The 11075-nt window shown below is 42.5% G+C and overlaps 1 protein-coding gene across 1 annotated transcript; it reads right to left on the bottom strand.

Annotated features, from left to right (window-relative positions):
- Positions 1–1359: 1359 nt before the first annotated feature.
- On the bottom strand, positions 1360–10783 carry GEM (GTP binding protein overexpressed in skeletal muscle). Its single transcript, XM_007052900.4, has 5 exons — positions 10635–10783; positions 8420–8759; positions 4910–4986; positions 4194–4398; positions 1360–2537 (listed from the first exon to the last, which is right to left on the bottom strand). Exons 2-5 carry the CDS (start codon positions 8748–8750, stop codon positions 2260–2262), a joined length of 891 nt encoding a protein of 296 aa, XP_007052962.1. The 5' UTR covers positions 8751–8759; positions 10635–10783; the 3' UTR covers positions 1360–2259.
- Between the last annotated feature and the right edge of the window lie 292 nt (positions 10784–11075).

Genomic DNA, 11075 nt, shown 5'->3' with positions numbered 1-11075 from the left:
ACATGACCTATGAAGGAAGATTGAAAAAAATGGGTTTGTTTAGTCTGGAGAAGAGAAGACTGAGAGGGGACATGAGAACAGTTTTAAAGTACATAAAAAGTTGTTACAAGGAGGAGGGAGAAAAATTGTTCTTCTTAACCTCTGAGAATAGGACAAGAAGCAATGGGCTTAAATTGCAGCAAGGGTGGTTCAGGTTGGACATTAGGAAAAACTTCCTACCTGTCAGGGTGGTTAAGCACTGGAATAAATTGCCTAGGGAGATTGTGGAATCTCCATCACTGGAGATTTTTAAGAGCAGGTTAGACAAACACCTGTCAGGGATAGTCTAGATAATACTTAGTCCTACCATGAGTGCAGGGGACTGGACTAGATGACCTCTCGAGGTCCCTTCCAGTCCTATGATTCTATGTTTAAATTGTATCCAGGCCATGCAAAAAACATTCATTTCAAAATTACACTTTCCTCTGAATTCATAGAATCACGTGGTGCTCTTGTCTCTTCTGTGTTCCAAATACCGAATTATATTATTTCAGGCAAATTGCTAGGCAATGTACTCTACAGCAGAAGTACTATATTCTTTGGAAAGTATGAATTCTGCACAGTTGTTTGCTCACTCCCTGATGGGCAGTACTAAACCTAGTCTGTCAGTAGAGGTAGTGTTCTTCAAACACTCAGCAAGCTGACTCCAGGCCTTTTGTAAACAAATCCTGTACAGCACAGGATGTGGAGTTCACTTCTGTGTGTCTATCTATATTACACCCATCTTTGTGGTACCTGAGCTACTAGGGTGGCCATTTGGCCCATCACAGTTACCAGTTTGCATGTTAGAACTGCTGCACATCTGCCCTGACCTTGGAGTTGTGCACCCAAAGTCCCTGAATATCCCAGTCCAGAGTGGGTCTCTGTGTTAACAACACCCTTGTTTCAAATACTACTTTAGGAATAGGACACTGGACTGAGATTTTCCCGCTCTAGCACCCAGTGACATGCTTGGTGACCTTGAGCAAGGTACTTCACTTCTCTGCCTCTGTTTCCCCATCTGTAAAATGATGCTTATCTTTCTTTGTAGAGTGCTTTGAGATCTCTAAACAAAATACACTTTGTACGAATGAACTATTATTATCTTTATCACCATAGTGCCACTCTGGGTATAAGGAATATTGGGCATTAAGAGCATTTTACAATATCTTGGGTACTTTTGCTTGTGATTCTAAATTGCTAAGTAGTCTGTAATCAGCAATACCTGTTAGGTATCTTCAGTGTACACACACACATAAGATGCTTTCCAAACAATCAAAATCTTTTCTTTAACTTCCAATAAAATCTTTGAGATTTCGTGTTGGTACTCAAAGGCAGTCAAATATTTTGTTTGTTTTATTACAAGGCATGTAAATAAAAACTTGCATAATCTGAAAAAGATATTAGCTAGAAAACATTAAAGTGTTTTTCTTAAGAAACCTGACAATAAATACTTTTTCACCCCCAATACTAAAAATGCTTATTGCTTTGCAATGAAATAAATACAGCACAGCTCCGGCATACACAAGTCTGGGTACAAAAAGTCCATGTGGTTTCTTATAAAAGATCAGGTGGTTTTAAAATTTGGCATCTCTCGCTTCATGCATTTTGCATTTTAATCTGATTTTTTTGTTGCTGACTGTCCCACAGTATGAAAATCAGAGGGGAAAAATCATTTGGCTAGAAGTACTTTTTCCATTAAATATTAAATTTTTAGAAGTAAGAGATGTGTATGTTCATGGGTGTTACCCCTGGAAACAAGACAGTGTCTCAGTGACTATTCTAGAGAAATGCAGATTTTGGATGCTTAAGAAAATCAGACCAACTATTTGGAAAAGGATCAGTTCTCAGTGAGTTCATCATTTCACTACACATTTTTCCAAAAATAATGAGAGGGTGCAATTCATTCCCCAGATCATGAGTGTTTAGGTTCTTATACTATTATCCAAAGGCAACAAGAGAAACAAGAAATACATTTAAAAACACACCCTGCTTAACTTTAGGATGTTCTGGTGTATAAGAGAAAGCTTTTTCAAAAACTACTGACAAAAAAATTAAGAAAGGCTTTTGTTTTCCATGCATTGTGCTGTGCTTATTGCCAGCACATTTTGTCACAATTACAACCGTAAATCCAAGTCAAAAATGTTTTTCTTGTAGTCCAATCTAATATAGATTGATTATTGTTCACAATGTAGTTAAACAATGTCCACAGAAGAGAACATCTGTCATAGTCCAACCTTCTTAAAGTACTGATAGGTCGTGGCAAGACTTAGACTTAAGTTTGAAGGCCATATTCTTGTTGTTCTTGGCAGCTATTTTGCCCCAGAACCGCCTGGCTTTCTTAGGAATGCTCTCTCTCCTCTTCTGATATGCCAGCCTCCTCTCATTCTTTTCCTTGCTGTCTCGTCTTAGCCGCACTTGCCGCACAATTCCTTCAAACAGCTCCTTCACGTTGTGCTGGACAGCTGCGGAGGTCTCGATGAACTTACAGTCAAACACAACAGCACAAGCTCGGCCCTCTGTAAAATGGTAAGGGATCTATGTCAGTAGGCATAGCGTTCAGATAGGGCACGTTCCCTAAGCAAAAGGGAGAAGGGCAAAGCTGCTGAATACAGTGCCATGCGCAGTACAGAATGTGAGCTATCTATAAATGCTCCAAATAGAGTCACTTGTACTTCAGGGAAACCTCAGTGACTCGTGACAGAGGCAATGAGGTTACCATTATTGAGAGCAACATACTGCTTGATCCATTTACAGCCATATTTTCAAAATGCAGCTTTGAAGATTGCAGGCATAATTTTGCATATGCCAAAACTCAGATTTCCACATGCACATTTAGGGTACGTCTACACTGCAATAGAAACCCTCAGCCCCAGGTCTCAGATCCCAGGTCAACTGACTCAGGCTCACAGGGCTTGGGCGGTATAGGTATAAAATTGCTGTATAAACTTTCAGGCTCGGGATGAAGCTTAAGCCCTCCCCCTTGCAATCTCAGAGCCCAGGCTCCCCCAAGCCCTAATATCACATTGCAATTTTATAGCCCTACAGCCTGAGCCTCACTCAACTGACCCAGGCCAGCCATGGCTGTGCCATGGGTCTTTTATTGCAGTGTAGAAATACCCTGAATGGGTAAGTTCCTACCTACCTGATTTGTATGTGTAAATATACCTGACTTTACCCTCATTGAAGTCAATGGTAAAACTTGCAACTAACATTGAAAGGAGTAGGACTGGGCCTACAGATTGCATACACAAATCGTAGTCTTTGAACAGCAAAAACTTTAGGGTGAACAGCAACATGTGCAAAAAATTAGGTATTAGCTAAATTATGCCCATAATTTTAGAAGCCACTTTGAAATCTTGGCCCTTATTTTTTATATTTGAACCTAAACTAACTCTAATGATCTTCTTCTAAATGGATACCAGCATGCTCTGATACTCCCCTCCCTCTCCAAACACATCAGGTGGTTGACTCATAGAGTGCTTAGAATGAAACCCACCTTCCTGCCTTCACTCGAGGCAAAGTGCCTTTAACAGCCCAGCACTAGGAAGAATGTGAAAATGAAAATAAGAAGCCTAGTAATATTACTGAGCTCTTGTGCTCTACTGCTCTACGTATCCCATGAGAAGTTTTCATGTAGGGCCATTGTGACAGGGGCCAGAATGCAGGGTAAAGTCCAGATCAGCTTTCCTTTCCCCTTGCATGGGGACCTGGGAAAAGGTCTATCAGAGGAACTTCTTGGAAGACAGAGGAGAGGGTGAATACCTTTGGAAAGGTCAGGCTCTACAGTCAATGGTCATGGGATTGTGTTGAAACCTAAGCTGGGGGGAGTTTCTCATCCGTTTCTGGTTATGCTGATTTATTTTATTGTGTTGTTGTAGACACTGCACATCCAACACTCACGGATAAGTTTCCAGGAAGAGACTTAGTTGACCAAAGACTCGATTCATCTCCCATTAAAGAGAGCCTTTTAATTCACCTTTATGGGAGCTGAATCAGGCCCTTAAACTGGGGATTTTGGGGTTGAGGTTGTTTGTTTGTTTTTTGCTATTGAACCATTCCACCCATTCTCAGCCATAGAGTACTCCAGACATCAGTGGGAATTCTTCAAGCAGATCTAGGACAGTATATGGCTCTTAAAGTTATAAAGTGGTTGTCATGGTAATTTTCCATACCTGACACAGAGACTTCACGGCACCTGACGAGATCGCTTTTGTTGCCCACTAAAATAATGGGAATATCTTCTGTTTGGCGTGCCCTGCGGAGCTGTATTCTTAGTTCAGAGGCTTTCTCAAAGCTCGCTCGGTCTGTGATGGAGTAGACAATCAAGTATGCATCTCCTACTTGCATGCAGTGATCTTGGATCCATTCTTCTTCACTCTGATAATATAAAATAGATACAGCCAGCATTAGCAAAAGCCTGGCTTTCTTAACTGGAAGCCCAGCTGAGTGTTTACAGAAAAAGTGTAATATTACTCAATCCAAATTCAACCATGGTGTAACTTTGCTGGGTATGGTTTTGATCACAGTTACACCAGTATAAAACCAAAGTAACAGGGATGTACACCAGCACAAACCAGGGCAAAAATTGACCAATAGACTTCATTAACTTGTGTTTGCTTATGCCCAGGTCAAATTTAGCTCTGATCATGTTTCCAGGATTTTTGTTTTTAATAATAAATCAGACAAAGAAATTTCTTTGCCATTTTCAAACTTACATGGAGGAACTTGGACATTGTTAAAGTCCCCATGCTTTCACTGACCATAGAATTATGGATAACACCTCCTTATTTGTTCAACAACTGCATGTTCCTAGCAGAACTAGAGTATTGCTACTCATTCATACTTAATTTCCCTTTGGCACTTGAATAAAATGAATTGAATGCAATACCTTATTTTCCCACATGTCAAGCAGCATAATGGTTGCACTTTCACCATCTACCATCAAGGTCCGTTCATATGTGTCTTCTAGAATAAAAATCCACAATGTTAGCAATACATTCCTTCCTTTGTCATATATGTAGCAATAAAGAAAAATAGCCATATACATATAATTTGTTCCAAGTTGAGTTCAGTGAATCCAATTCACTGTTGGAGCGAGTCCATTGATTTCAGTGGAGTTGTATCCACTTTCACGAGTAGTGCATGTGGCCCTATGTCTCTTTACCGTTTTTTTCTTAATTTTCATGGCAAATGAACGAGACTGAAAGATTTTGCAACTAGTGTTCATGATTTTGGCTGAAAAGCTTTTTATCCTATGCAGGGCAGGGATACGGTGGGGGAGGGGGAAGAGGAATATAACCAGTGAAAGAAATAAATCAAATGCTGAACATTTGACCCCCTGGGAGCAGCTGACAGACGTACAGACTCCAGCAAGGCTTAGTAATGGAAAATATTTGTTTTCACTCTAGCGGGGACCCTTTTCGGGTGAACAATCACTGCTGCTCTGAGCAGTTCAGCCATCCAGCAGCCCTAGCAACGGGCAGCGGTGTGTGAGGCAAAGGTTGTTGGGCTCTATAAAACGGATGCTGCTATTGCACTACAGTCCCCTGAACTGTCCCTTGTTCCCCTGGCTTTATCCTGACCCAGGTTAGTGCTTCTCACTAAATGTTCACCTATGAACATTAAAGAGGTGATGAAGCATTTCACAGCAGTTTGGTAGGAAGTGGCAGAACCTGCCTAACCCTGGGTAAGGACCTGCAAAATTCATATCTGGATTTCAAACCACACACGGTTCAGAGGTATTTAGATCTGAGGTCCGCGCCAAGCCATTATAGAGATCAAGGGCCACTGTGAAATTTGGATTCCATTCCCCGTCCCTTTCACTCCCTTGAAGTTTGGGGTGTTTGAAAGCATGTTTTTGGTTTGGGTCCATCTCTAGTCTTGTGTTACTGCTAGCATAATAAAATCCAGTGTTAGGGCAGACAGCTTACATTCATCACCATGCTGTTCAAAGCACCTATCCAAACCACTCTGATGGAGGATATTACTGTATTTTAAATAAAGGCTCTTGCCTCATAAGCTCCCACTGTGCTTTTGTGAAGTGATCTTTCCCCAAGTCCTAATCCTGGACTCTCCTGGAAGCCAGAAAACAGTGAGGCCATGGAGTAGAATGAGCCAAGGGTAACTAAAGAATAGCCAAATGTTTTTTTTAAAATCAGTTCTGCCACAGAAACTTTAAAATGGGAAACTCTTTGTGAACAAAAGGGCACTGGGCTGACACAGCTGGCCACCTGGGGGTGGACGGGCCTAAAGGAGGAAAGCAAAAAGAAAACACTAACCAACAGGAGCAATTTCACTTCTAGTCCCAGTAGGTTCTCCTTTGTGCTTGTGCCTTAGATTAATCCTGGGCAAACGTCTGAGTCCAGCAGAGCTGAACAGAGTGCAGGCTGTAGGAGGCATAAAGCTCACCTTCACACTCCCCCTCATCTTGGGGTTGCTCTGTGGAGGACTGGTCCTCTGGAGTAAGTTTAGAGCAGCTTGAAGGCTGTTCTACCTTACCCTGGCTTCTGGCAGCTCCCAGTGTTTGGAACAATGGCATAGGAGCATCCCACCCGTGTCCCCTACATCAGCAGCAGGGAGATAGCACAACATAGGCACTGCTACACTGATTCTACACTAACTGGAGGCTCCCTTTGACTGGGGTGATCCTCTGAATTCTGGTTACACCTGCTGTAAGGACACATGCTGTCAACAGCGCAGCACAAAGCACCAACATCCAACAGAAGATCTGGTCCATCATATAGCATAAAGCAGCTGTGCAAAATTCCACTTCCCTGGGACAAGTAAAATTTTTCAGATAAGTAAAATATTATCATTGGTTTGGGGATTACTTCTCTCCCCCCGGCCTCATAACTGTGAAGGTGGGTGACTAGGCGGGGTGCCTGGGCTAGTAGATTTTCAGGGCAATTTTGCAAGTCTGCAAGAAAGAAGAGTGTAAGTGACCATAAGCTTGTTCTGTGCTGTACTTTACATGCTGCTGGAGTGCAGGCTAGATAGCTGCTAGAAGGCCCGTCTAGTGCAAATGATGTCTTGCATGATTACAGGACTACTCAGTGGAAGATTAAAAGAAAACACACCTGATTGGCTGATCCGTGTCCCGTGCATCAAAGGGGTCCTCAAGTTCCCCTCAGGCTCCCAAGATTTATATTTCCAGCCTGTGGTCATGCACAAGCAGGAGTTGGACCCTGTATTTTTAATTCCAGGCCATGTTAAGTGATAAATCGTTCCTAGCCCGGCACACAAAGACTGCTCTGGTGCTGCCTGTTGGCTAGGCATCCCAAAGAGGAAGGGCGGCAAGTGGCAGTGGAGGGATGGGGCCATCTGCGCTGGTCAGTGAAACTTTTCCAGCCAGAGTGGGAGCAACCCCTGCCCTTTCTCCAAAGGGTGACCGTATCCACGTCTTCAGAGCCGCAGGAGATCCTGCTGTAGCAAAGCTCCTCCCCAGGGGTATCCCGCACATAAAACATGGCCCATGACTCAGTGCCACTGTTTGGCCTTTAGCTTTAATTGATCCCTGGGAATAATGAAAATACGAGTCCCCTCGCTCTAAAACAGAGGTGCATAGTAAAGGGCACTTGCCTAGCAAAGAGCTGCAGACCATGTCAGCCTCCTCTTTTTCCTCAAATTAATTGGGGAGCAGGATTTTTTCCTCACACTACTGATGCATCGTTATCTGTTCTTCGCTTGTGGGAAGTGGGGGATCTGTGCCATGCAGGTGATATGAAATGCTAATAAGAAGAACCCAAATAACTTATACTGAGGCAATTTATTTTCATACAAATTTGGTGGGATTACTTAATGACCAGCAAGTATTTTGGTGGTACCTGTAAAGCAGGGCAGGGATTATTACTTTTCTACCCTTATCTCTTGCTGATATGTAGCTCTGAACAGTTTCTTTAAAATTCCAAATGATTTTACGCACTGATTTCTCATAGAACAGTAGCATCACAAGGCTGGCAGTGCAATTTACAGGCCAGGCTATTACCTCACACCAGGGTAAAGCAGGAGTTGATCCACTGGAGCCTGTAGTTACACCAGTGTGAAACTGGTATAAGATCTGATTCAGGCCTTCTATGTAATGTATTTACAGCACAATCAAGAATTAATCAGATTCCAACTGCCTTTTTTAAAAAGAAAGGGCTCAGAAGCTGTACTGGTCTCCTTTCTCTGTATTTCAGCAGACTTAGACCTTTGTCAGTGAGTGTCTTTTTTCATAGCCCGATTGTTGAGACAGATGCACGTGCTGGAATCAGCTTTGAAACGAAGGGCCAAGTGTGCATTAGCTCAGTTTCAGGCACTCCAGATTAAATTACGTCACTAATTTTCTGTCTTATTGCTGATGACTATTGACAGGAAAGGCTTTAAATAAACATAAGCCATGCAGAATGCAATGACCTACCTCCTAGCACATCACAGTCACTGTCCAGGCTGTCGTGCACGCCTGCGAAGATATTGGCCAAGGTAGATTTCCCCACTCCATGCTCCCCAATCATGACCACCCGGTAGTAGGTATTTCCGGACTCGGAGGAAATGACTGAATCGGAGGACTCGGACGACCAACTCCTTCGGTAATAATCATCGGGGTTCATAGTGTATCTCTTGCGCACGTTGTACTCGTGGGGGTCTTTGTGGACGGTCAGGTGCCTGCCATCAGCAGGGATGCTCCAGCGCTGCTGCTGTGCGTGCAGCACGCTGGTGCTGTGGCGCAGGGTGACGTGATTCAGAGTCATGGGTTTTCCCTAGTGAAAAATAGCGAAGTCGCAAATGTTACACACCAGGAATCTGAAATGGGCTCCATGTTAAAAAAACCCAGTGGTAAGGTATTTCCTGTGTATCTGCAAATGCCTCGTGCACCGACAAAAGAAGAATTAAAACGGCTGCCTCTTTCATTTGCCTCTAACATTTCTAGTTCGCCAACCATAGTCACGGCTTTAGGATTCAGGTTGAAATCAGCATTACATACTAAGCCCTACCTTTGTCTCCCCCTAGTTGTGAATATTAGGCACAGCCCTGCTTTGGAGATGGTGTGGAGCTGCACTGCCCCAAAGGGAGCAGTAGGAGGCAGAATGTCTTTCATAGCAATCCATCACATGGGGGACCGTGCCCACCTTCAGAGAGGGCATAATTCCCAGTGTGCTGGTCCCTGCCCATTCTGGGGCACTGTGCACCTCAAGGGGTGTGCAGAGGGAGAAATACAGAGACTGCAGTTGTGCCTGTCCCTTACACAGACCATGCAATGGAGTGAAGGTTCCTTGCACCCTCTCCCATCACTGCATACCCAAGTAAAATCCAGCGGAATCTGCCGGGGCTTTGTTAAACAAGAAATTGTTCTTTGCCTGCAAAGTGTCATGCTTAGTCTCAACTGACAGTTGAATCTGTCGTGAAAACAACAAACATTATACTCTGCACATTTAGATCATTTCCTCCAGTGGAAAAAGAACCACATCAACAGGTCTTGCTATAAGGGGCTTGATTTTGTGCTCAGTTATACCAGTGTAAAAAAAAAAGAGCAACTCCATTACACACACTGGAATTAAGCTGGTATCAAACGGGTGTAAGAGAGAGCAGAATGAGATCTGATGGGATCCCAGAGTATGTACCTGATCACACCACTAGGGGAGCTATCACTGGGAGAAAATAGCTCATACATTTACAGTTTTTAAATCAACAAATTAATTTGGCTGAGGAGCAGCTAGTCAGGCTAGCTCCTCTTGTCTAAACATGGCTTTTAATGACATTTGGCTTTTGAATGGATTTTGCCTTGGTTGGAGGCAGAATGTTGTGATGTCATTCCTAGTGGTCCACAGCTACCATTTTTAGGAAAGTTACTTTGATGCTCTCCAGTTCCCAAGGTGACAGTTATTTATACATTTTGCTTTTTTAGACTTAAGTCTGATGGCTCTCAGTTCTCTTCTGCATATTAACAAAGAGAGCATCTGCTTTTAAAACATCTTGGGCCGCTTTCCAACTGTATTCCTCTTTCGTGTTTGCAAAAAGTGCACAGCTCATCAAATTGCACACTACCAATTACTTCTTCTAACTCAAGAAACCCTTGAAAACTTTTTAGAGCAGGTACGGAGCAGGTCATAAAACAAACGTGCTGAAAAACAGCAGACTATACCTGTAATTTGAATATCAGCCTTTACCAAGCATATTGCCTCTTATGACCAATGCCATTTTCTATCTGTAATTACAGCATTTGTTGCAAAATGAGTTCATCTGAATTCTATTCAGTCACATAAACCTTTGCCAGCAAGAAATGTTTTTAGCAGGAGACCAGGCATCAAACAAACACTGCTTCACAAACAAAATTAAATATTTTAACTTTCAAGCATATATTTTGCTGTCATTTCCCTGTCAAAAAGACAGAATGAGAAATGTTAACTTTGATTTGGCTAAATAATAAACAGTCTACATTAGTAGTGCTTCCTTAAGAGAGTTCCACAGTTTAATCAACTAAACAAGACAATGTCTTATAACTTACTGTAGTGCACTCAATTCCAAATTCAAACTATATTCCACGTTACATATTTCATTTATCTACTTAGTTCTATGATTTCTCTTCACTTAAGTAATACATTCAAACCAATACTTTTCAGCCAGCACCACCTTACTTTTCACAGTCTCCTCCACCAGTCAGCTTTGGTCTTACTGTCTGTTTCTTGCAGTGGAGTGTGATATAGTGAACTGGTCTGCTGGAGTAAATCCTCTCCTGTTCAGTGGCTGCCTCTCTAATTCTTTCTCAGCAAACCTGGTTTATATTAAGCCCATCTGATCAGAGACAGGGCTTTTCCGTGACGTCGTTGGCCTGTTCACACAACAGCCAGCCCCCAGCTGGGAGGAAGCGGGCATGCAGAAGAGCAAAAACTTACAGACAGTAACACTAACGAAATCATTTACTTGCAGCCATATGATTTTTTTCTTCATTAATAATGCCAGTAAACCTTTTGCCTTCTTACGGAGTGGAAAAATACAATAAATTCTCATTTCATCACAAGACTCTTTCAGCTTTGCCCTCAAGTGCTCTTGAAATCAGTGATATCTAAAGAATTGCT

Source organism: Chelonia mydas, chromosome 2 (assembly GCF_015237465.2).
Source record: "Chelonia mydas isolate rCheMyd1 chromosome 2, rCheMyd1.pri.v2, whole genome shotgun sequence".
Taxonomy (NCBI): domain Eukaryota; kingdom Metazoa; phylum Chordata; order Testudines; family Cheloniidae; genus Chelonia; species Chelonia mydas.
The sequence above is the reverse complement of the archived record's forward strand: the minus strand, read 5'-3'. Positions and strand labels throughout refer to the sequence as shown.

Coding starts and splice junctions, on each gene's coding strand:
- GEM (XM_007052900.4), bottom strand. CDS start 8,750: ATGACTCTGAATCACGTCACCCTGCGCCACAGCACCAGCGTGCTGCAC. Junction 4,987..8,419: donor TGACTGTGATGTGCTAGGAG/GTAGGTCATTGC, acceptor TTTTTATTCTAG/AAGACACATATGAACGGACC. Junction 4,399..4,909: donor TTGACATGTGGGAAAATAAG/GTATTGCATTCA, acceptor TTATATTATCAG/AGTGAAGAAGAATGGATCCA.